The following is a 25521-nucleotide window of genomic DNA, read 5'->3' as shown; positions in this document are numbered from 1 at the left end:
AACTCGGACATGGGAGGAGTTCGGGGAGGCCATGGAAAAAGACTTCCGGACGGCTTCGAAGCAATTCTGGACCACCAGCCGCCGCCTCAGGAAGGGGAAGCAGTGCAGTGTCAACACCGTGTATGGTGGGGATGGTGCTCTGCTAACCTCGACTGCGGATGTTGTGGATCGGTGGAGGGAATACTTCGAAGACCTCCTCAATCCTACCAGCACGTCTTCCTATGAGGAAGCAGGGCCTGGGGAATCTGTGGTGGGCTCTCCTATTTCTGGGGCTGAGGTTGCCGAGGTTGTTAAAAAGCCCCTCGGTGGCAAGGCCCCGGGGGTGGATGAGATCCGCCCGGAGTTCCTTCAGGCTCTGGATGTTGTGGGGCTGTCTTGGTTGACAAGACTCTGCAACATCGCGTGGACATCGGGGGCGGTACCTCTGGATTGGCAGACCGGGGTGGTGGTTCCTCTCTTTAAGAAGGGGAACCGGAGGGTGTGTTCCAACTATCGTGGGATCACACTCCTCAGCCTTCCCGGTAAGGTCTATTCAGGTGTACTGGAGAGGAGGCTACGCCGGATAGTCGAACCTCGGATTCAGGAGGAACAGTGTGGTTTTCGTCCTGGTCGTGGAACTGTGGACCAGCTCTATACTCTCGGCAGGGTCCTTGAGGGTGCATGGGAGTTTGCCCAACCAGTCCACATGTGCTTTGTGGACTTGGAGAAGGCATTCGACCGTGTACCCCGGGAAGTCCTGTGGGGAGTGCTCAGAGAGTATGGGGTAACGGACTGTCTTATTGTGGCAGTTCGCTCCCTGTATAATCAGTGCCAGAGCTTGGTCCGCGTTGCCGGCAGTAAGTCGGACACGTTTCCAGTGAGGGTTGGACTCCGCCAAGGCTGCCCTTTGTCACCGATTCTGTTCATAACCTTTATGGACAGAATTTCTAGACGCAGTCAGGGCGTTGAGGGGATCTGGTTTGGTGGCTGCAGGATTAGGTCTCTGCTATTTGCAGATGATGTGGTCCTGATGGCTTCCTCTGGCCAAGATCTTCAGCTCTCGCTGGATCGGTTCGCAGCCGAGTGTGAAGCGACTGGGATGGGAATCAGCACCTCCAAGTCCGAGTCCATGGTTCTCTCCCGGAAAAGGGTGAAGTGCCATCTCCGGGTTGGGGAGGAGATCTTGCCCCAAGTGGAGGAGTTCAAGTACCTCGGAGTCTTGTTCACGAGTGGGGGAAGAGTGGATCGTGAGATCGACAGGCGGATCAGTGCGGCATCTTCAGTAATGCGGACGCTGTATCGATCCGTTGTGGTGAAGAAGGAGCTGAGCCGGAAGGCAAAGCTCTCGATTTACCGGTCGATCTACGTTCCCATCCTCACCTATGGTCATGAGCTTTGGGTCATGACCGAAAGGACAAGATCACGGGTACAAGCGGCCGAAATGAGTTTCCTCCGCCGGGTGGCGGGGCTCTCCCTTAGAGATAGGGTGAGAAGCTCTGTCATTCGGGGGGAGCTCAAAGTAAAGCCGCTGCTCCTCCACATCGAGAGGAGCCAGATGAGGTGGTTCGGGCATCTGGTCAGGATGCCACCCGAACGTCTCCCTAGGAAGGTGTTTCGGGCACGTCCGACCGGTAGGAGGCCACGGGGAAGACCCAGGACACGCTGGGAAGACTATCTCTCCCGGCTGGCCTGGGAACGCCTCGGGATCCCCCGGGAGGAGCTGGACGAAGTGGCTGGGGAGAGGGAAGTCTGGGCTTCCCTGCTTAAGCTGCTGCCCCCGCGACCCGACCTCGGATAAGCGGAAGAAGATGGATGGATGGATGGATGGATTTAATTACCGCCCCGGTTGGTGACCAGTCTTGGGTGTACGCTGCCTCTCGTCCAAAGCCAGCTGGGATAGGCTCCAGCTTACCTGTGACCCTGATGATGAGGATAAGCTGTATAGAAAGAGGATGGATAAACAAAAATACTGTATTAATACAAAAAATAGTAGAATAGTATGATGCAATCAAAAAGTAATTATGTAAAATAACTTGTAATCTCATAATACAAAATGGAGCAGAAGTAATGCATAAATATTAAAAATGATTACAACTACTACCGATAATAGTGAAAACAATAATATAATTTGTTTAAAAATGATAACAGAAATATGTATATGTAACATATATTTTAAAAATAATTTAGGTATTATATAAAATAATATAGTTTATGTCATAAACTGACAGACTACCAGTTCTACTACATTATATTACTACTACTACTGTGGTAATATTCTTAATTAGTAAAAACTATATAAAACTAGGGATAGCTATCAAATTTAGATATTTTGCTGACACATGTTTGATGTTACTACCGAGTACCAATTCAAGTAAAATCAAATTGAACCATATTTTAGTAGAACAAATTCAATTGATTTTTTTTTTAATGTCGTTAATTTTTTAATTTAGGAAATGTAATATTATCATGTACCTCCTGTATGGAAAATGTATTTCATTATGCATTCTCTTGCGGTTGGATCATTCCAGGTGCCTCCCCCGCAGAGCACACCGTCTATGCGCTAAACATAGTTTTTGTTGTGTACAAACCTCAAAACCAGTGAAGTTGGCACGTGTAAATGGTAAATAAAAACAGAATACAATGATTTGCAAATCCTTTTCAACTTATGTTCAATTGAATAGACTGCAAAGACAAGATACTTAACGTTCGAACTGAGAAACTTCCGGGTTTTTTTTTTGCAAATAATCATTAACTTAGAATTTAATAGCAGCAACACATTGCAAAAAAGTTGTCACAGGTACATTTTTAACAATGTGTTACAGGGCCTTTCCTTTAAACAACACTCAATAAACATTTGGGAACTGAGGAGACACATTTTTGAAGGTTGCTTGATGTACAGCTTAAGTTGTTCAACATTCTTCGTTGCGGTATTTTAGGCTTCATAATGCGCCACATATTTTAAATGGGAGACAGGTCTGGACTACATGTAGGCCAGTCAAGTACCCGCACTATTTCATTATAAAGCCACGCTATTGTAATACGTGGCTTGGCATTGTCTTGTTAACATAAGCAGGGGCGTCCATGATAACGTTGCTTGGATGGCAACATATGTTGCTCCAAAACCTGTATGGAGCTTTCAGCATTAATGGTGCCTTCACAGATGTGTAAGTTACCAATGCCTTGGATACTAATACACCCCCATACCATCACAGATGCTGGCTTTTCAACTTTGCGCCTATAACAATCCGGATGGTTATTTTCCTCTTTGGTCCGGAGGACACGATGTCCACAGTTTCCAAAAACAGTTTGAAATGTGGACTCGTCAGACCACAGAACACTTTTCCACTTAGTATCAGTCCATCTTAGATGAGCTCAGGCCCAGCAAAGCCGGCGGTGTTTCTGGGTGTTGTTAATAAAAGGTTTTCGCCTTGCATAGGAGAGTTTTAACTTGCACTTACAGATGTAGCGACCAACTGTAGTTACTGACAGTGGGTTTCTGAAGTGTTCCTGAGCCCATGTGGTGATATCCTTTACACACTGATGTCGCTTGTTGATGCAGTACAGCCTGAGGGATAGAAGGTCACGGGCTTAGCTGCTTATGTGCAGTGATTTCTCCAGATTCTCTGAACCTTTTGATGATATTACGGACCGTAGATGGTGAAATCCCTGAATTCCTTGCAATAGCTCATTGAGAAAGGTTTTCTTAAACTGTTCAACAATTTGCTCACGCATTTGTTGACAAAGTGGTGACCCTCGCCCCATCCTTTTTTGTGAATGACTGAGCATTTCATGGAATCTACTTTTATACCCAATCATGGCACTCACCTGTTCCCAATTTGCCTGTACACCTGTGGGATGTTCCAAATAAGTGTTTGATGAGCATTCCTCAACTTTCTCAGTCTTTTTTGCCACTCGTGCCAGCTTTTTGGAAACACGTTGCAGGCATCAAATTCCAAATGGGCTAATATTCGCAAATAATAACAACATTTTCCAGTTCTAACATTAAATACCTTGTCTCTGCAGAGTATTCAATTGAATATAAGTTGAAAAGGATTTGCAAATCATTGTATTCTTTTTTTATTTACCATTTACACAACGTGCCAACTTCACTGGTTTTGGGTTTTTTACAACAACCTGGTAAGTGACAGCATCCACGCACACCATTCAAGGCTTCACTTGTGTCTTGTCTCTCGTAAACTGGCCCCTTCATTACTGTCATACTTGCCAACCCTCCCGAATTTTCCGGGAGACTCCCGAAATTCAGCGCCTCTCCCGAAAACCTCCCGGGACAAATATTCTCCCGAAAATCTCCCGATTTTCAGCCGGAGCTGGAGGCCACGCCCCCTCCAGCTCCATGAGGACCTGAGTGAGGACAGCCTTTTTTCACGACGGGAGGACAACAGGGTGACAAGAACTAAATCATCCAGACTAGAGACAAATTGTATTATTATGTTTATCTTAACTTAAAATAAATATATTTATTAATTTTTTTTTAAATAACTAAATACATTTTTACTATATTTTGCTAAAAACATCAAAATTAATTGTATTTTTATTTTTATTTTTTCTGACTCCTTATTACATCCAGCCATAGAATTATACATTAAAATAAACATATTTGAAATAATTAATTTTAAATTATCATGATAATTCATTTAAAATGACCATATTTAATTATTAAAATAATTGCTTGTTTATCAACAACTTTAGCATTTCATTCATTACATTTTGAAGCTCTAAGAAGCCAAGTTATGTTATATTCCTTAATATTTATTTATGCAAGTTTGAAGTATCAATTATCTAAACACAGTTTGGTTTGCATATTTTCAGGATGTATATATATATATATATATATATATATATATATATATATATATATATATATATATATATATATATATATTAAATACTTGACTTGGTGAATTCTAGCTGTCAATATACTCCTCCCCTCTTAACCACGCCCCCAACCCCGCCCCGCCCCACCCCCGACCACGCCCCCCACCCTCCACCCCCCACCTCCCAAAATCGGAGGTCTCAAGGTTGTCAAGTATGATTACTGTGCTCTTTAACTACCTCTAATATTCTTAGCGTCCTCTTTAACCTCCAACTTCTTCGTGCTGCACCCACTTAAAAAAGCGATCATTCACGTCGCTCCTTTTGCTCTGCTTCCCTTCAGCATTAACTGCTATTTACATTAGTGCTTGGCAACCTGATGTTGCTGTGTACGTAGATGATTGTCTCCCCCCCCCCCAGGTCACCCTAAAAAATATAATTCCACAGTAACACTTTGCAGTTTTTTGCACCTCAGTGTTGAAATACCATCGTAGCTTATTTGTGGCGTATTCCGACTTATTGTCTCCCACCAGGATCATCGTGAGAATGGCCAATTACAACCAGACCACCCAGGAGATCGCTCGGCCCTCAGAGCTCCTGGCAAGGATAAGAGCTTACACAGCCAGCCTGCACAGCCTCCCCAGCTACGTCAATGTGGACGTGTCCCGGCTGGTGAGGAGTGTCCTGCTGCAGCAAACGCAGCCCCTGGACTCCAGAGGGGCGCAGACCCTCACACACGTTTACACAAGCTGGTATGGCGGCTATATACTTCAATCACTGCAGGGACGAGGCAAAGTTTCAAATAAGATGCTTTTTTTTTTGTTTGGTACGTGACCAAATGCTGCACATTAAATAAGTAAGGACTTGATTGTGCGGCTTTCATGACTAATTAAACAATGTACCGTATTTTCCGGATTATAAGGCGCACCGGATTATAAGGCGCACTACCGATGAATGGTCTATTTTTTATCTTTTTTCATATATAAGACGCATTATAAGGCGCAATAAAGGAGTCATATTATTATTTTTTTTTTCGAAATGTAAAACACTCCCTTGTGGTCTATATCAGTGTTTTTCAATCATTGTGCCACGGTGCCGTGGGAGATTATTCAGTTTCACCTATTTGGGTTAATAATATTTTTTGCAAACCAGTAATTATAGTCTGCAAATAATGCATACTTGCCAACCCTCCCGAATTTTCCGGGAGACTCCCGAAATTCAGCGCCTCTCCCGAAAACCTCCCGGGACAAATATTCTCCCGTAAATCTCCCTATTGACGGGAGGACAACAGGGTGACAAGAACTAAATCATCCAGACTAGAGATACATTGTATTATTATGTTTATCTTACCTAAAAATAAATACATTTATTAATAAAAAAAAAAAAAAAACTAAATACATTTTTACTATATTTTGCTAAAAATTAATTGTATTTTTATTTGTATTTTTTCTGACTCCTTATTACATCCAGCCATAGAATTATACATTAAAATAAACATATCTGAAATAATTAATTTTAAATGATCATAATAATTAATTTAAAATGACCATATTTAATTATTAAAATAATTGCTTGTTTATCAACAACTTTAGCATTTTATTCATTACATTTTGAAGCTCTCAGAAGCCAAGTTATGTTATATTCCTTAATATTTATTTATGCACGTTTGAAGTATCAATGATCTAAACACAGTTTTGTTTGCATATTTTCAGGATATATATATATATGTGTATATATATATATATATATATATATATATATATATATATATAAATATATATATATATATATATATATATATATATATATATATATATATATATATATATGAAATACTTGACTTGGTGAATTCTGGCTGTCAATATATCTCTCACGCACACTACTGAAATCGGAGGTCTCAAGGTTGGCAAGTATGAAATAATGTGCCGTTGTTACATGTCGGTGCTGTTTAGAGCTCGGCAGAGTAACCTTGTTATACCATACCATATCAGTAGGTGGAAGCCAGTAGCTAATTGCTTTGTAGATTTTGGAAACACGTCATGTGAGACGACGATGGTTTGTCGTGATCACAATATGCAGGCGACAGCGGGAGGCAGTGTGCAGGTAAAAAGGTATCTAATGCTTAAACCAAAAAATAAACAAAAGGTGAGTGCCCCTAAGAAAAGACATTACAGCTTAGGGATGGCTATGTAGAACAAAACTAAAACTGAACTGGCTACAAAGTAAACAAAAATAGAATGCTGGACGACAGCAAAAACTTACAGCGTGTGGAGCAGAGACGGCACCCACAAAGTACATCCGTACATGACATGACAACAATGGCCACACAAATAAAGATAGCAACAACTTTTAAAATATTCTTGATTGCTAAAACAAAGCAAGTACGGGGAATAGCGATCAGAGGAAGACATGAAACTGCAACAGGAAAATCCACCAAAATAGGAGCGCAAGACAAGAACTAAAACACTACACAAGGGAAAACACGGAAAAACTCAAAATAAGTCACGGCGTGATGTGACAGGTCGTGACAGTACACCTACAGGGACGGCGTGGCGCAGTGGAAGAGTGGCCGTGCGTGACCCGAGGGTCCCTGGTTCAATCCCCACCTAGTACCAACCTCGTCATGTCCGTTGTGTCCTGAGCAAGACACTTCACCCTTGCTCCTGATGGGTGCTGGTTAGCGCCTTGCATGGCAGCTCCCTCCATCAGTGTGTGAATGTGTGTGTGAATGGGTAAATGTGGAAGTAGTGTCAAAGCGCTTTGAGTACCTTGAAGGTAGAAAAGCGCTATACAAGTACAACCCATTTATCATTTATCATTTACTTTGAGACAAGATCTATATTGATGCATGGCTGGTTATGGTTTAAATTCATATCCAACAATTGCGACAACGACTTTATATTGTCTACTGAGTTTCATTATTTTAATGATTTGTGCTGGTTGTGTGCCTCCGGATTTTTTTCAATGAAAAAAATGTGCCTTGGCTCAAAAAAAGGTTGAAAAACACTGTTCTACATAACATGTAATGGTGGTTCTTTGGTCAAAATGTTGCATAGATGATGTTTTACAGATCATCTTCAAGCCGCTTTCTGACAGTCGCTTCCGGATGCGCCGTTTTGTGGGCGTGTCTTATTGACGTGGCTCATCTTCGGCATCGTCTTCTCCCCGTCATCTTTGTTGTAGCGGTGTAGCGTGCAAGGACGGGGGTGGAAGAAGTGTCAAAAGATGGAGCTAACTCTTTTAATGACATTCAGACTTTACTTCAATCAATAACGGAGCAGCGTCTCCTCATCCGGAAACAACATCAACACCGGAAATATGTCCCGTGGAAAACCGTCCGACCAGAACTCTAATAACTAAAGTTCCTTGGGTGAATAATGTAAACTCACTACACCGGTATGTTTTAGTGCTTTCAACGCGAGTTTACTGACAGATATAAGTAAGAACTTTACACTACTTTATATTAGAAATGGCAACAGCGGAGGATGAATGTCCCATAACAAGAAGATAGAGAACAATAAGAAACTTATCGACTACGGTGTTTAAGGGACTACAAAGGCGGGCGCGCACATTTTTTCTGGACTTATGCAGATCCCAAATACAGATCAGCAGGTACCAGAAGGTAAGAATAGTTGCTTTTGCATAATATTGTGAAACAAAACACCAGATAATATGTCTTACCTTATACACACACACCATAATAATACTCCTATGTTGAAGCACAGTAGCCTCATAGCTTACCGAAGTCGTACTAAAACGTTTTGATAGATTTTTGAGCGCCGTGTTGAATGTTCTATATTTTCATTGGAACATATACAATGTTAATGTTGTTTATTTGAGTCATATTGCCATCATATTGTAGTCTACACATATCTCTTAAGTTTGACTGCCATCTACTGGTCACACTTATCATTACACCATGTAGCAAATAAAATGTATTCGAGGTCGGTAAGCAAAACCAGAATTATGCCGTACATTAGGCACACTTGGTTATAAGGCGCACTGTCGAGTTTTCAGAGAAAAACAATATATTTTAAGTGCGCCTTATAGTCCAGAAAATACGGTAAAACAGTTACTTAATCAGTAAAAAAGTTAAAACATCATCTATGCAACATTTTGACCAAAGAACCACCATTACATGTTATGTAGACCACCAGGAACTGTTTTACATTTAGAAAAAAATATATAATAATATGACTCCTTTAATGCGCCCTATAATCCAGTGTGCCTTATATATGAAAAAAAAATAATAATTATAATCCAGTGCGCCCTATGGTCCGGAAAATATGGTAAACAAAAATTAAAATGTGTACTTGCTTCTCGTGTAGATGAAGCAGAAACAGCAACATGTATCAGTACATGAAACGACAAAATTGTCACCCTTCCGCGTAGCTCAGAGCTGGCAGAAAGCTCTAATAGAACATTCCTACATTTCCGTTGCTGTACGTGACTTTAAGTCATCTTAACTATCTGAAGGTTTAAGAGCAGCTCAGTTCAGTGGGTTGGGAGCCTGTTGTTTTAGCCCACTGGTTGTGTGGTTGCAGGTTCGATTCCAGTCATTTGCAGGACTGGACTGTGTTGGATGACACCTGTTACACATGCCTATGTTTTTTTGTGCACCACAGGTACCTGGAGAGTCTCTTACGTCTGGCCAGTAACTCCCTGATCCTGCACTCTCCAGCCATGCAGTGCTTTGTCAATCAAAAGTCTGACAACGAACCCACTTTCAGTGCGGAGGAGTTCTCAGATGTGACAGGTTACTAATAGAATTTCTTCAAAAATATAACAATTACCTCTCTCAATACTTGCATCCTGTTTGTTTGAGTTGAAAAAGATCAGGACTTTTGGTCATTGTTTCATGATAACTTATGAAAAATAAGAGTCACATTTTGTAAACATTCAGCTTTTATAAGAACCCACGGAATTGTGTCCGTACTACCGGGGAACCGATTAATTTAAAATCAAACATTACCATGTTGTATTACCTTTGTTGCACATGACGTCACAGCCGGTTACAGACTCTGCACCAACTTCAGCACTTGGTCAGGAAACAAGCACTGATAGCAGACTCAGCCAGAATGCTACAAATCAGCATTAGCGATTTTACATGGCAATTTGGACACGTTCAAATTTGGTAATGAAAACTACAACAAATATCAGCACAGTTATCATTAAGAAAATAAGTGTTTTATTAGTAGGCATGAATAACATAAGACAATATATATACACACATATATATATATATATATATATATATATATATATATATATATATATATATATATATATATATATATATATATATATATATACACATATATATATATATATATATGTATATATATATATACTAGAGATGCGCGGTTTGCGGACACAACCGCGGAGTCCGCGGATTATCCGCGGATCGGGCGGATGAAATTAAAAAAAATAAGATTTTATCGGCTCGCGGGTCGGGTCGGGCGGATTAATTAGATATTTTTTTTTTTTTTTTTTTTTTAGCGGGTGGCAGTTAAACCAATTGGGAAATATATATACATAGTTAAATGTTGTTACCCACATACGAAAAACGAGCAGGCACCTGCTGCATATGCCACAACAGAAGAAAAAAAAAGAAAAGAGATGGACACTTTTACGGAGCGGAGAAGGGACGCCTCGCCGGGGTCCGGGACCGAGGCCCCTTCCCCCGAGAGGGCCCCACCGGGAGCCGTAGCTGAGGCGATCCGCGAGAAGGGCCCGACGCACGTCCAGGGTCACTACCGCGCCCACCGCACCGACACCCCGCCTCGTCCGCTTTCGCCGCGGCCGGCGTCACGCGCAGCAGGTAAGCAGTTTACCTGCCCGCCACCCCCGGCTCGTAACATGGGTCACTCCGCGCGCTCCGCCCGCGCAGCTTACCTGCTTGCCACCCCTGTTGCCGGAGGCGCGTAAAAGGGGTCACTCCGCGCTCAGTGCGCTCACGAAAGGGGTGGGGCTCACCCTGGTTGATATAGAGAGCAGGACGGTGGCCATGGAATTTCATTTAAGGTTTGTGATAAACCATCAAACTCATTCGTTAAAAGGACTCTATAGTAATATAAAGCGAAATTTTCTGGACATTATCATGCAAGAAAAGTTTATTTTTGGGATCGCGATCACCGCGTAATGATTTTTAAAGGTTGCATTACATTATTAACTGTCCCATGTGATCAGCCAGTGCGATTGGAAGTCCATGCTCAATTATTGCCTCCGTAAATAAAACTTCGGCATTTATCACATCCAAAGAATCTGTTTGGGCGACGAAAAACGTTGAAAGTTTTCCACTTGTATCGCTAGCAACGGCATTAGACTTGTGTTTTTTTGTCCCAACGTGGTCTTTTACATCGCTAATTCCTCCGTGTCCCATCGAAAAATCTTGTCTGCACAAGGTGCAATTCGCGTAGTTTTCACCCTTTTTTTTTTTTTTTTAATTAATATTAGATATATAACAACGGGCGGATGGCGGGCGGATGCAGTTCAGATCAAACGTTACATCGGGTGGATGGCGGATGGATGACGACTTTCTGACGCGGTTGCGGATGAGATAAATTGCCTATCCGCGCATCTCTAATATATACACATATATGTATGTGTGGGAAAAAATCACAAGACTATTTCATCTCTACAGGCCTGTTTCATGAGGGGGGGTACCCTCAAAATTTGCATGGTTGGGTGATGGTCAGGAGAAATCTCCTGACGATTGAGGGTACCCCCCCTCATGAAACAGGCCTGTAGAGATGAAATAGTCTTGTGATTTTTTCCCACACATACATATATTGCGCTCTACTACGGTATCGAGCACTATTTTTTGGATAACCTTATTAAGACATATATACACATATATATACATATGTATATATACATATATATATTTATATATATTTTTATATATATATATATATATATATATATATATATATATATATATATATATATATATATATATATATATATATATATATGTATATATATATATATATATATATATATATATATATATATATATGTATATACAGGTAAAAGCCAGTAAATTAGAATATTTTGAAAAACTTGATTTATTTCAGTAATTGCATTCAAAAGGTGTAACTTGTACATTATATTTATTCATTGCACACAGACTGATGCATTCAAATGTTTATTTCATTTAATTTTGATGATTTGAAGTGGCAACAAATGAAAATCCAAAATTCCGTGTGTCACAAAATTAGAATATTACTTAAGGCTAATACAAAAAAGGGATTTTTAGAAATGTTGGCCAACTGAAAAGTATGAAAATGAAATATATGAGCATGTACAATACTCAATACTTGGTTGGAGCTCCTTTTGCCTCAATTACTGCGTTAATGCGGCGTGGCATGGAGTCGGTGAGTTTCTGGCACTGCTCAGGTGTTATGAGAGCCCAGGTTGCTCTGATAGTGGCCTTCAACTCTTCTGCGTTTTTGGGTCTGGCATTCTGCATCTTCCTTTTCACAATACCCCACAGATTTTCTATGGGGCTAAGGTCAGGGGAGTTGGCGGGCCAATTTAGAACAGAAATACCATGGTCCGTAAACCAGGCACGGGTAGATTTTGCGCTGTGTGCAGGCGCCAAGTCCTGTTGGAACTTGAAATCTCCATCTCCATAGAGCAGGTCAGCAGCAGGAAGCATGAAGTGCTCTAAAACTTGCTGGTAGACGGCTGCGTTGACCCTGGATCTCAGGAAACAGAGTGGACCGACACCAGCAGATGACATGGCACCCCAAACCATCACCCAACCATGCAAATTTTGCATTTCCTTTGGAAATCGAGGTCCCAGAGTCTGGAGGAAGACAGGAGAGGCACAGGATCCACGTTGCCTGAAGTCTAGTGTAAAGTTTCCACCATCAGTGATGGTTTGGGGTGCCATGTCATCACCACATAAAACGTTGTTGTTGGATATGCATTTAAACCATAACCAACTATGCATCAATATAGCTCTTGTCTCAAAGTAGGTGTACTGTCACCACCTGTCACATCCCGACATGACTTATTTGGAGTTTTTTTAAGGTCTTTCTGTGTGTAGTGTTTTACTTCTTGTCTTGCGCTCCTATTTTGGTAGCTTTTCCTGTTTTTGGGGTATTTTGCTGTTGCAGTTTCATGTCTTCATTTGAGCTCTATTCCCCGCACCTGCTTTGTTTTAGCAATCAAGACTATTTAGGTTGTTGCTATCTTTTTTTGTGGGGACATTGTTGATTGTCATGTCATGTACGCGCTGTAAGTCTTTGCTGTCGTCCAGCATTCTGTTTTTGTTTACTTTGTAGCCAGTTCAGTTTTAGTTTCGTTCTGCATAGCCATCCCTAAGCTTCAATGCCTTTTCTTAGGGACACTCACCTTTTGTTTATTTTTGGTTTAAGCATTTTTTTTTACCTGCACACTGCCTCCCGCTGTCGTCTGCATATTGTGATCACGACAAACCGACATCTACAAAGCAATTAGCAATTTGCAGACTATGATTTCTGGTTTGCAAAAAATATTTTTAACCCAAATAGGTGAAACTATTTGATCTCCCGCGGCACACCAGACAATATATCTCACGGTGCACTAATGTGGTTGGAAAACACTGCATCAGAGTGTAAGACTGTGGCTTTGTTGTCACAAAAATGACAGGAAGTGAAAATAAACAGCGGTATTGCTGACGCAGAAAGAACCACAATAAACATTGATCTGTCACGACATCTTTGCAGAAATGTACTTTATATATTTTAGCTTCTTGTTGCCAAGTGCTCTCACCGCCAACATAGTGCAACATCCATTCGGCTCCCTTTTAGCCCACATTTCATTGCAACACTGAACACGCTCACCTACGGTCTTAAAATGCTATTTAAACACACACTCACTGTACCTTGGAGACCTGCCTCACTATGTGCAGGTGTAAATGTGCCTACCTCTACTGACTCATCCTTCAGTCCACTAACCACACACATCTCTATAAATAAATGTATTTTATCGATAGAGTTGAGCTGCACTCATTTTACCCATTATTCTTAGTTTATATGTAGGATATTCAAATAAATAAAGACACTTCCATTTGCTGTGATATGAATCTGCCCCTAATATGAAATATTTTTTGGCAGAATTACAAGCTCTGGCTGAGCTACTCGGTCCATACGGACTCAAGTTCCTGAGCGAAAACCTGATGTGGCACATCACCTCTCAAGTCAGTGAGCTGAAGGTATGCTACACACACCGGCCACAATATTAGGTACGCCTGCACGAGCACAATTGAATACAAATAAGATAATGATTATCGTGATTTTTTTTTTTTCATGCATTTTTTGAACTGCTGCCATTTTCAGGTAAAAAGATAAAAATCTAAAGAAATAATGTATGTGATTGATGTAGTATTACAATGAAATCAGAAGTATTTAAATAATTAGTTTCCCAAACAAATTTTAAAAAAATCTGAGAAATTTATAAAGCACTTTTGAGGTACATAAAAAAAATATTTAAAAACGATTAAGAATACAGTACAAGTAAAAAATGGAAACATTTGTAATTTTCTAAAAATAAAAAATACAATATAAAACAAAGCACCTTCCAAGTACTAAACGTGTGTTCTAAATTAATACATTAAAGTGAAAATACAAATATTCAAGTTAAACGAATTTATATGAATGTCAAAATAAATACATGAGAATGAAAAAAATATAAATTAAAAAAAAGTGTTTATAATGCACTTCTGTGGTACACAAACATACTGAAAATGGATAAATAAAACATCCTAAATATTTAAATACGAGTTTTGAAAAATAAGAACAATTATTATAGCCACAATTTTAGGGAACACACACTAAAAAAAAATATATATATTAGAGATGCGCGGATAGGCAATTTATCTCATCCGCAACCGCGTCAGAAAGTCGTCATCCATCCGCCATCCACCCGATGTAACGTTTGATCTGAACTGCATCCGCCCGCCATCCGCCCGTTGTTATATATCTAATATTAATTTAAAAAAAAAAAAAAAGGGTGAAAACTACGCGAATTGCACCTTGTGCAGACAAGATTTTTCGATGGGACACGGAGGAATTAGCGATGTAAAAGACCACGTTGGGACAAAAAAACACAAGTCTAATGCCGTTGCTAGCGATACAAGTGGAAAACTTTCAACGTTTTTCGTCGCCCAAACAGATTCTTTGGATGTGATAAATGCCGAAGTTTTATTTACGGAGGCAATAATTGAGCATGGACTTCCAATCGCACTGGCTGATCACATGGGACAGTTAATAATGTAATGCAACCTTTAAAAATCATTACGCGGTGATCGCGATCCCAAAAATAAACTTTTCTTGCATGATAATGTCCAGAAAATTTCGCTTTATATTACTATAGAGTCCTTTTAACGAATGAGTTTGATGGTTTATCACAAACCTTAAATGAAATTCCATGGCCACCGTCCTGCTCTCTATATCAACCAGGGTGAGCCCCACCCCTTTCGTGAGCGCACTGAGCGCGGAGTGACCCCTTTTACGCGCCCCCGGCAACAGGGGTGGCAAGCAGGTAAGCTGCGCGGGCGGAGCGCGCGGAGTGACCCATGTTACGAGCCGGGGGTGGCGGGCAGGTAAACTGCTTACCTGCTGCGCGTGACGCCGGCCGCGGCGAAAGCGGACGAGGCGGGGTGTCGGTGCGGTGGGCGCGGTAGTGACCCTGGACGTGCGTCGGGCCCTTCTCGCGGATCGCCTCAGCTACGGCTCCCGGTGGGGCCCTCTCGGGGGAAGGGGCCTCGGTCCCGGACCCCGGCGAGGCGTCCCTTCTCCGCTCCGTAAAAGTGTCCATCTCTTTTCTTTTTTTTTCTTCTGTTGTGGCATATGCAGCAGGTGCCTGCTCGTTTTTCGTATGTGGGTAACAACATTTAACTATGTATATATATTTCCCAATTGGTTTAACTGCCACCCGCAAAAAAAAAAAAAAAAAAAAAAAAATATCTAATTAATCCGCCCGACCCGACCCGCGAGCCGATAAAATCTTATTTTTTTTAATTTCATCCGCCCGATCCGCGGATAATCCGCGGACTCCGCGGTTGTGTCCGCAAACCGCGCATCTCTAATATATATATATATATATAATAGAGCACTTTCAGGTAGAAATCAAGCAAACAAAAAAATAATATAACTACTTAATGTATATGATTTATATAGTGAAATTACACCCACACACACACCCACACACACACACACACACAAATACACACACACACATCTATCTATCTATCTATCTATCTATCTATCTATCTATGTATGTGTGGGAAAAAAAATCACAAGACTATTTCATCTCTACAGGCCTGTTTCATGAGGGGGGGTACCCTCAATCATCAGGAGATTTTAATGGGAGCATTCGCATACCATGGTTTATATAGGGCACAGAGTGGGTGGGTACAGGCTGGCTTAGGGGCGTGGTGATTGGCTCATGTGTTACCTAGGAGGTGTTTCCGTCTATGGCGGCATGTTGTTACAATTTCGCTGCGCTTGTTGAGGGATGACAGGTCTGGACGGTAAATAATAAACAGTTTCTCTTTCAAGCATAGGTTGCATCTTTTATTACCACTATTGTAAGGTGTGCTGGATGCAAGAATTTGCCATGTTATTGAATATTCAACATTATTGTCTTTGAGGTCCCAAATGTGTTTGCTGAGTTCTGTGGTATTTCGCAGGTTTTTGTTCCTGAAAGAAGCCTTGTGATTGTTCCATCTGGTTTTGAATTCTCCCTCGGTTAATCCTACATATGTGTCGGATGTGTTAATGTCCTTGCGTATTACCTTAGATTGGTAGACAACTGATGTTTGTAAGCACCCCCCGTTGAGAGGGCAATCAGGTTTCTTTCGACAGTTACATCCTTTGTTGGTTTTGGAGTCGCTCTGTCTGGGGGCCGACGGCTCATTTGCAATTGTTTTGTTGTGGTTTGAGATGATTTGTCGTATATTGTTCATGCAGCTGTAGCTCAATTTAATGTTGTTCTTGTTGAATACTTTTCTTAGGGTGCTGTCTTTGGGAAAGTGTTTGTCAATCAGATTGAGGAATTTGTGTCCAATGTTAGTTGAGACGTTTTTGTTGTACCAGATGATGTCGTTTCGTTTTCTGTTCTTTTTTGGCTGGTTTCCTGGCGTGGGTTCATAGGTGAGGGTGAAATTGTATCCGCTTTCATCAAGGGCTTTTTGGTATGGGGGGGTTGCTTGGTCAAATTCAGCTTTGCTAGATGACAGCATCGATAGCCTTTTATTGATTCCGGTAGGTATTCTTTTCGTGGTGGTGGGTGGGTGGTTGCTGTCATGGTGCACGTATTGGAGTGTTGTGTTGGGTTTCGTGAATGGTTGGTAGCTGTTATTTCTCAGGTTGAAAGTGACGTCAAGGAAGTTGACGGTTTGCTTGTTGGCTTCAATCGTGATCCGTAGGCCGTTCTCTTTGAAAATTTGGCATATGCGCTTCTTGGTATTCTCGCTGCTCCTTGGCGAGGCGCGACACACTGCCAGTCCGTCATCACGGTAAATACCAAGGTTCAGATTGAGGCTAGCGAGCTGGGAGAGGAGGAAACTCCCAACGATATATATATATATATATATATATGAAGTAAAAAAATGTTAAACTTTTTTTTATTACAAATAAATGTAAATTCTAAGGTTATATAAATCCGAGGACTTTTTATAGCACTTTTCAGGTTAATAAAAAAATAAAAATTACAAGTAAAAAAAAAGAAATGGCAAATATGTATACAGTAATTTTCTAAATAAAAGAAAATATGTATTCTAAAGTATTAGTAAATGTATTCTAAATTAATGAATTTAAAGTAGAAATATAATCTGTCAGGTACAAAATGAAAGTTCAAAAATAAAAATGAAAAAACAAATATAAATAAATCATTATTTATATTGCACTTTTATGGTACCAATACGTATTAAAAAATGATTCCAAATATATAATAATTGAATTAAGGTTTCCAAAATAAATACTTTTTTTATAGTACAAAACCTATAACGATGCAATGTAATGTATGCAAGAAGTTTACAACTCCAGCAACAAAAAAAACTCATCTTGCAATTACAACAATACATTTTTATTTGGTATTGTTTTACTATTATTAAAAGAATACCTCGCTTGACAGCAGAAGAAAATGTGTCGTCTTTAAAGTGGCTAAACGTGCCGACAAACCTCTTGTATTGCATGTTGGCACCTCCAGCATGATTGACATAAGTCATACATTTTTCCACATGGGTCACAGCTGCATGAGTCCATCATCATACCATTAAATTAACTTATATCACTTTTTCTCCTCCTGCCAGAAACTGGTCAGAGAAAACATGGATGTGCTGGTGCAGATGAGGAGCAACTATAATAAGGCGGAGGAAATGAGCGACCTGAGGAGGAGGCTGACAGGTGAGAGGAGGAAGATAAGATAAGATAAGGAGCAGGGAATGTGAAAGGGGAGGGAGACAAAAGTACTGGGACACCTGGCGATGACACCTTACTGGAAGTGAAAATGGAAGAAAAGATGGAGTTAGTCACCTTTTTTGCAGCTTTCGCTCCTTTGGGAAGACTTGTCAACAAGATGTTAGAGTAGAATCAAAAAAACTCCACTATGATTGTTGAGTAGCAGACACAGTGCTATGTAATACAAAACCAGTGAAGTTGGCACGTTGTGTAAACGGTAAATAAAAACAGAATACAATGATTTGCAAATCCTTTTCAACTTATATTCAATTAAATGGACTGCAAAGACAAGATACTTAATGTTCGAACTGGTAAACATTGTTATTTTTTGCAAATATTAGCTTATTTGGAATTTGATGCCTGCAACATGTTTAAAAAAAGATGGCACAAGTAGCAAAAAAGACTGAGAAAGTTGAGGAATGCTCATCAAACACTTATTTGGAACATCCCACGATGAACAGGTTCATTCAGAACAGGTGGGTGCCATGATTGGGTATAAAAGCAGCTTCCATGAAATGCTCACTCATTAACAAACAAGGATGGGGCGAGGGTTGCCACTTTTTGAGCAAATGTGTGAGCAAATTGTCCAACAGTTTAAGAACAACATTTCTCAATGAGCTAGTGCAAGGAATTTAGGGATTTCACCATCTACGGTCCGTAATATCATCAAAAAGTTCAGAGAATCTGGAGAATTCACTGCATGTATTCAATGATATTACGGACCTTTGATCCCTCAGGCGGTACTGCATCAAAAAAGCGACATCCGTGTGTAAAGGATATCACCACATGGGCTCAGGAACACTTCAGAAAACCACTGTCAATAACTACAGTTTGTCGCTTCATCTATAAATTCAAGTTAAAACTCTACTATACAAAGCAAAAGCAATTTATCAACAACACCCAGAAACGCCGCCGGCTTCGCTGGGCCCGAGCTCATCTAAGATGGACTGATGCAAAGAGGAAAAGTGTTCTGTGGTCTGACGAGTCCACATTTCAAATTGTTTTTGGAAACTGTGTATGTCGTGTCCTCCGGACCAAAGAGGAAAAGAACCATCCAGATTGTTATAGGCGCAAAGTTGAAAAGCGAGCATCTGTGATGGTATGGGGGTGTATTAGTGCCCAAGGCATGGGTAACTTACACATCTGTGAAAGCACCATTAATGCTGAAAGGTACATACAGGTTTTGGAGCAACATATTTTGCCATCCAAGCAACGTTATCATGGACGCCCCTGCTTATTTCAGCAAGACAATGCCAAGCCACGTGTTACAACAGCGAGAAATCATAGTAAAAGAGTGCAGGTACTAGACTGGCCTGCCTGTAGTCCAGACCTGTCTTCCATTGAAAATGTGTGGCGCATTATGAAGCCTAAAATACCACACCGGAGACCCCCGGACTGTTGAACAACTTAAGCTGTACATCAAGCAAGAATGGGAAAGAATTCCACTTCAAAAATATGTCTCCTCAGTTCCCAAACATTTACTGAGTGTTTTGAGTTTGAGTTTGAGTTTGAGTTTATTTCGAACATGCAAGTATACAACATGACACATCACAATCTCCAGTTTCTCTTTTCAACATGTTCGAAAAGGAGTAGGAAGAAGCAGAGCTTATTTAATCCTACCCCTTTTCTTTTACATAACAGTTGCTAAAACTTTTGTTCACTTCCTGTTCTCAATTTATTCACAATATACTCCATAAGTAATCACAATAAAATAAGTAAATAAATAATAATTGGTGAAGTAAGTTACATTTCATATGTTGAAATAAGTAAGATTATTTTGTGAGTGAAAGAATGAAAGAATGGATGAGTTAAATAAATTCAGAATGTTTATCATGGTTCTTCTTCTTTGTACTTTGTAAACACTTTAAGTTTGAAGAGTTTCTTGAAGTGGATCATATTAGTACATTGTTTGATTGCTTTGCTTAATCCATTCCATAATTTAATTCCACATACTGATATACTGAAGGTCTTAAGTGTTGTACGTGCATACAAATGTTTTAAATTACATTTCTCCCTAAGATTATATTTCTCCTCTTTTTTTGAGAAGAATTGTTGTATATTCTTGGGTAGCAGGTTATAGTTTGCTTTGTGTATAATTTTAGCTGTTTGCAAATTCACTATGTCGTAGAATTTCAGAATCTTTGATTCAATAAATAAAGTGTGTTCTCTATATCCAACATTATGTATTATTCTAACTGATCTTTTTTGTAACACCGTTAATGAATGAAGTGTACTTTTGTAATTATTTCCCCATATTTCTGCACAATAACTCAGATATGGTAACACTAGTGAGCAGTAGAGAATATGAAGTGATTTTTTGTCTAGAACATGTTTTGCTTTATTCATTATTTACGTGTTTCTTGCTACTTTATGTTGTATATTTTTTACGTGAGATTTCCAGTTCAATTTATCATCAATCATTATACCTAGAAATTTGGTTTCATTTACTCTTTCAATTTCTATTCCGTCTATTTGTATTTGTGTTTGACTTTCTCTTCTACTGTTGCCAAATAGCATTATTTTAGTTTTACTGAGATTCAACGATAGTCTGTTTTTGTCAAACCATCTTTTTAATTTGTTAATTTCTTCTGTTATTATTTGTAGTATCTTCTGTGTGTTCTCTCCTGAACAAAACGCTGTTGTATCATCCGCAAATAATACTAACTTTAAATCTTTTGTAACTTTACAAATGTCATTTATATATAGATTGAATAATTTAGGTCCTACTATTGATCCCTGAGGTACACCACAGGATATATTTAACGTTGTAGAGGTGTGTTCGCCTACCTTCACGTATTGTTTCCTGTTCATTAGATAACTTCTTATCCAGTTTAAGACTAACCCTCTGATGCCATATCGTTCTAGTTTTTTTATTAAAATATTGTGATTAATTGTGTCAAATGCTTTAGTTAGATCCATAAAAACTGCTGCCGCACATTTTTTATTATCTATAGCATTGGTAATTTCTTCTGTAATTTCAATTAAAGCCATCGAAGTTGAAACATTAGCTCTGTATCCATATTGATTTTCTTCGAGTATTCTATTTTTATTTATGAAACTCTCTAATCTGTTATTGAACAGTTTTTCAATGATTTTAGAAAATTGTGGAAGTAAGGAAACAGGTCTATAGTTTGTAAATTGATGTTTGTCGCCAGTCTTGTAAATTGGTGCAACTTTAGCTATTTTCATTTTGTTTGGAAATATACCTGTTTGAAATGATAGGTTACTAATATACATTAATGGTCCTGAGATCTCTTCAATAACCTTTTTTATCGTTTCCATATCAATTTCATTACAATCAGTTGAAGTCTTGGATTTACATTTTTTCACGATTGTAACTATTTCCCCCTGTGTCACATTACTGAGGAACATGGAGTTGGGATTTCGCTCTATGGTATCATTATAGTCCTCAATTGAAACTGGGTCTGGAATCATTTCTTCCAATTTTGGTCCAATATTTACAAAATAATTATTGAAACTTTCAACTACTTCCTTTATGTTGTCATTTTTTTTATTTCCGTCTAAGAAGTGTTGAGGGTAGTCCCTCTTAGTGCCATTTTTAATAATGCTATTGAGGATGCCCCATGTTGCTCTCATATTAGTTTTGTTCTTGTCCAATAATTCACTGTAATATTCTTTTCTACATAATCGTAGTATGTATGTTAACTTGTTTTTATACTTTTTGTACTTAATTTCTGCCTCTGTAGTTCTTTGTGCTATAAATTTCCTATATAGTGTATTCTTCTTCTTACAAGCATTTTTTAATCCTTTTGTCATCCATGGTTGATTATTCTTTCTCTGCTTATTACTGAGTTGTATCCATGGACAATGTTTGTTATAAAGTATTATGAACTTGTTTAAGAAATGTTCATATGCTTCATCAACCTCATTTTCATTGTACACATTGTCCCAATCTTGCTTTTGTAGCTCAATTTTGAAAGCAATCATCCTCTTCTCTGTTCACAGTCTTCGAAATGTCCTTTTGTCTTCCATGTTCTTCTTGTAGTTTATCATATATTGTAAAAACTGGCAGATGATCACTAACATCGGTTATAAGTAGACCACTTGTAGTGTTATTATCAAAATCATTGGTAAAAATATTATCAATAAGCGTGGCACAGTGTCCTGTAATTCTGCTTGGCTTTGTGATTTTAGGATATAAACTGATGCTGTACATTGTATCAATGAAGTCATCAATAGACTTTTGCTTGTTAGGGTTCAATAAGTCAATATTAAAGTCACCACATAAGAAAATTATTCTTTGCCCATTGTCCATGTAAGTAGCCTTGATCCATTCTTCAAATTTTTCTATACTTGACTTAGGTGATCTATATATACAACTGATGAATATGTTTTTGCTTTTTTCCTGACATATTTCAATTGTTATACATTCTAAGATATTATCTATAGCAAATGACATGTTTTTTACCACTTTGTAGTTCAGGTTCTTCATCACGTACACGGCTACTCCTCCTCCATTTTTGTTGTTTCTGTTGATGTAGTTTAGTTCATATCCATCCAGATCAAAATCTATTCCTTTTTTATCATCAATCCATGTTTCCGTGACAGCAATCACTTTGAAGGGTTTGTTGATGTGTTCCAAAAAGTTCTTAATATTGTTGTAGTTTGCATACAAGCTTCTGCTATTAAAATGAATAATTGACAATTTGTTATCACATTTAATGTTACTGTTATATTGATCATCCGTATAATAAAAACAATTATTACTGAAGTGGGAGAAAAAATTTGTATCTGGATCTATATCATTTTCCAAATCCTGGTTTTTGTGATCTGTGTTGCAGACATTTTTTAGTTCCATGTTTTCTTGTTCAACAATCTTTGATGTTGTTTCAATAATCTCTATAAGTGTAGGTGGATGCAATTCTGAATCTAGGTCCTCTTGTTTAGTCGTCCCTTGGAACATAGTAGTGTTGATGCTGAATTTAGGTGCTTGTTTTCTGTCAGAGTCCATTATCATCGTTGTTGTGGAAGCTGTGTAGACTTTAAAAATTGTCCAGGTCCTTGATGTCATGGACAGCAAGTACTCTTGCTTCTGGACCTCCATTCAGCTTGATGTAGATTTTACAGTTGGCGCTCCAAGTTCCCTGGATTTTTCCCTGCTTTCTCAAGTCGCGTGCTTTCTTGGCGATTCCAGCATTACGTTTTGTGAGATGCTCATTCATGTACACATTTGTTCCCTTCAGCTTCTTTCCCTGTCTCAGCAATGCCATTTTAGATTTTCTGTTTACAAGTTTCACGAGCACGACTGGAGTGGCGTTGTTGTTTCTTCCGTTCAGTGGGATGCATGTTTTGATGGTATTAATGTCAATTTCAATTTCTTTTGATTGCAGAAAGTTCACCACTTGCTGTTCTGCTGAGACCATATCCATTTCATCTGGTTCACCTTCATTATTCACAGCTTTCGCATAGGATCTTGGTTTAATTCGGTGCCCTGTCACGATGATATCATTCATCCGTTTATCCTGATCCATTCCATCTATGATATTCTTCAGCATGTTGTTGTCTTCTTGAAGGATCTTTATTTGTTTGCCCATTTCAGTGGCTTCATTATTTCTGATGGTTTTGTGAGATTGCAGACTTTCTATACATTGCTGCAGACTTTTCACATCTCGTCTGTGTTCTTCTTTCATTTCTTTCATTTCTTCTTTCCATCCCTCCACCGTGTAGTTCCATTCTTCTTTCATTTCTTCTTTAATTCATGGAATAGTTTTTGTAGTATCTCTTGTTGATTCCCATCATGTCCTGTATCCAGCCTCAAATCTTGTTCAGTCTTTCCTTTACCTTTTGGCATCGCGGCATTCGATGACGTCAGTGCCTCTTATGTCTTAACGGCAGTTACTTCTTTAGCAACTTGCGGTACTTTTAACTTGTTTTTTCAACAATTTCGTACCTTGCGCCGTTCAGAGATCAATTTTGGGTGTCAGCCTGTCAACTTATATCACTCTGCGACGTCAGAATCACTTTAAAACAGCTGTAAACTCGCCGTAGCTTTTGGTTACCAGGCAACCGCTTTGAACTGCGGCAAGGCGCCGTTGGCTTGAGGCTAACGGCGTGTTGTTAAAAGGAAAGGCCATGTAACACAGTGGTAAAAATGCCCCTATGACAACTTTTTTGCAATGTGTTGCTGCCATTAAATTCTAAGTTAATGATTATTTCCAAAAAAAATAAAGTTTCTCAGTTGGAACATTAAATAATTTGTCTTTGCAGTCTATTCAGTTGAATATTAGTTGAAAAGGATTTGCAAATCATTGTATTCTTTTTTTTATTTACCATTTACACAACGTGCCAACTTCACTGGTTTTGGGTTTTGTATCGATACAGCAGGAAAAGTGCCACAATTGCCCAACATATGTTTAATCTTTTAACACACTTTGGGTTCTTCCTCAATGGTTCACCACAGGAGGAGAGAACCTGCTGAAGAGGATGACCATCATCGGCGTCATCTTGTCCTTCCGATCAATGACGCAGGACTGCTTGAAAGAGGTCCTGTTTACCACGCCACTCTTCACACAATTAAACCAATATAAGAATAATACATTTTACATTGTTTTCATGCCACCATTGCCTTATTAGACAGCTTTATTTTATTGTGCCCAAAATGGCAACAAATTACATTATTTGTATTAATTGCAAATGTCATTGTAAATGACGGTAAATGCCTCGATATCTACTCTATCCCAGTCTACCGTTTGAATATTTGGCCACACATGACCACTGATTTAAGTCTGCACATCATTTGGTTATCAACATGAACATCAAAGTTTAAAAAACACAACAAACCAACTTTTAAAAGTTAAAAGTTAAAGTACCAATGATTGTCAGACACACACTAGGTGTGGCGAAATTATTCTCTGCAATTTACCCATCACCCTTGATCACCCCATGGGAGGTGAGGGGAGCAGTGAGCAGCAGCGGTGGCCGCGCCCGGGAATAATTTTTGGTGATTCAACCCCCAATTCTAACCCTTGATGCTGAGTGCCAAGCAGGGAGGTAATGGGTCCCATTTTTATAGTCTTTGGTATGACTCGGCCGGGGTTTGAACTCACAACCTACCGATCTCAGGGCGGACACTCTAACCCCTAAGTATAAAAATTAGGGCTATCAAAGTTAACGCAATAATACAATGTAACGGCGATCGGTTTTTAATGGCGCCAGTTGCTGTTGAGCCACAAGCTGGAAAATAGCAAGCAGAAATGCACAAAGAAACGGGGGAAATAATGGAAATATAAGGTTC

The 25521-nt window shown here is 39.3% G+C and overlaps 1 protein-coding gene across 1 annotated transcript in view; it reads left to right on the top strand.

The window, feature by feature from the left end:
* The window catches only part of nckap1l (NCK associated protein 1 like), a 110265-nt gene that overhangs the window by 51294 nt on the left and 33450 nt on the right, over positions 1-25521 (top strand). The window contains exons 21-25 of the mRNA XM_061929048.1: positions 5346-5564; positions 9438-9568; positions 13920-14017; positions 18119-18212; positions 24688-24770. Of these exons, the coding sequence (XP_061785032.1) occupies positions 5346-5564; positions 9438-9568; positions 13920-14017; positions 18119-18212; positions 24688-24770 (625 nt within the window). The remainder of the gene's footprint in view (positions 1-5345; positions 5565-9437; positions 9569-13919; positions 14018-18118; positions 18213-24687; positions 24771-25521) is intronic.

Source organism: Nerophis lumbriciformis, linkage group LG03 (assembly GCF_033978685.3).
Source record: "Nerophis lumbriciformis linkage group LG03, RoL_Nlum_v2.1, whole genome shotgun sequence".
In the NCBI taxonomy this organism is placed as follows: domain Eukaryota; kingdom Metazoa; phylum Chordata; class Actinopteri; order Syngnathiformes; family Syngnathidae; genus Nerophis; species Nerophis lumbriciformis.
This window is presented reverse-complemented; position numbering and strand designations above follow the sequence as displayed.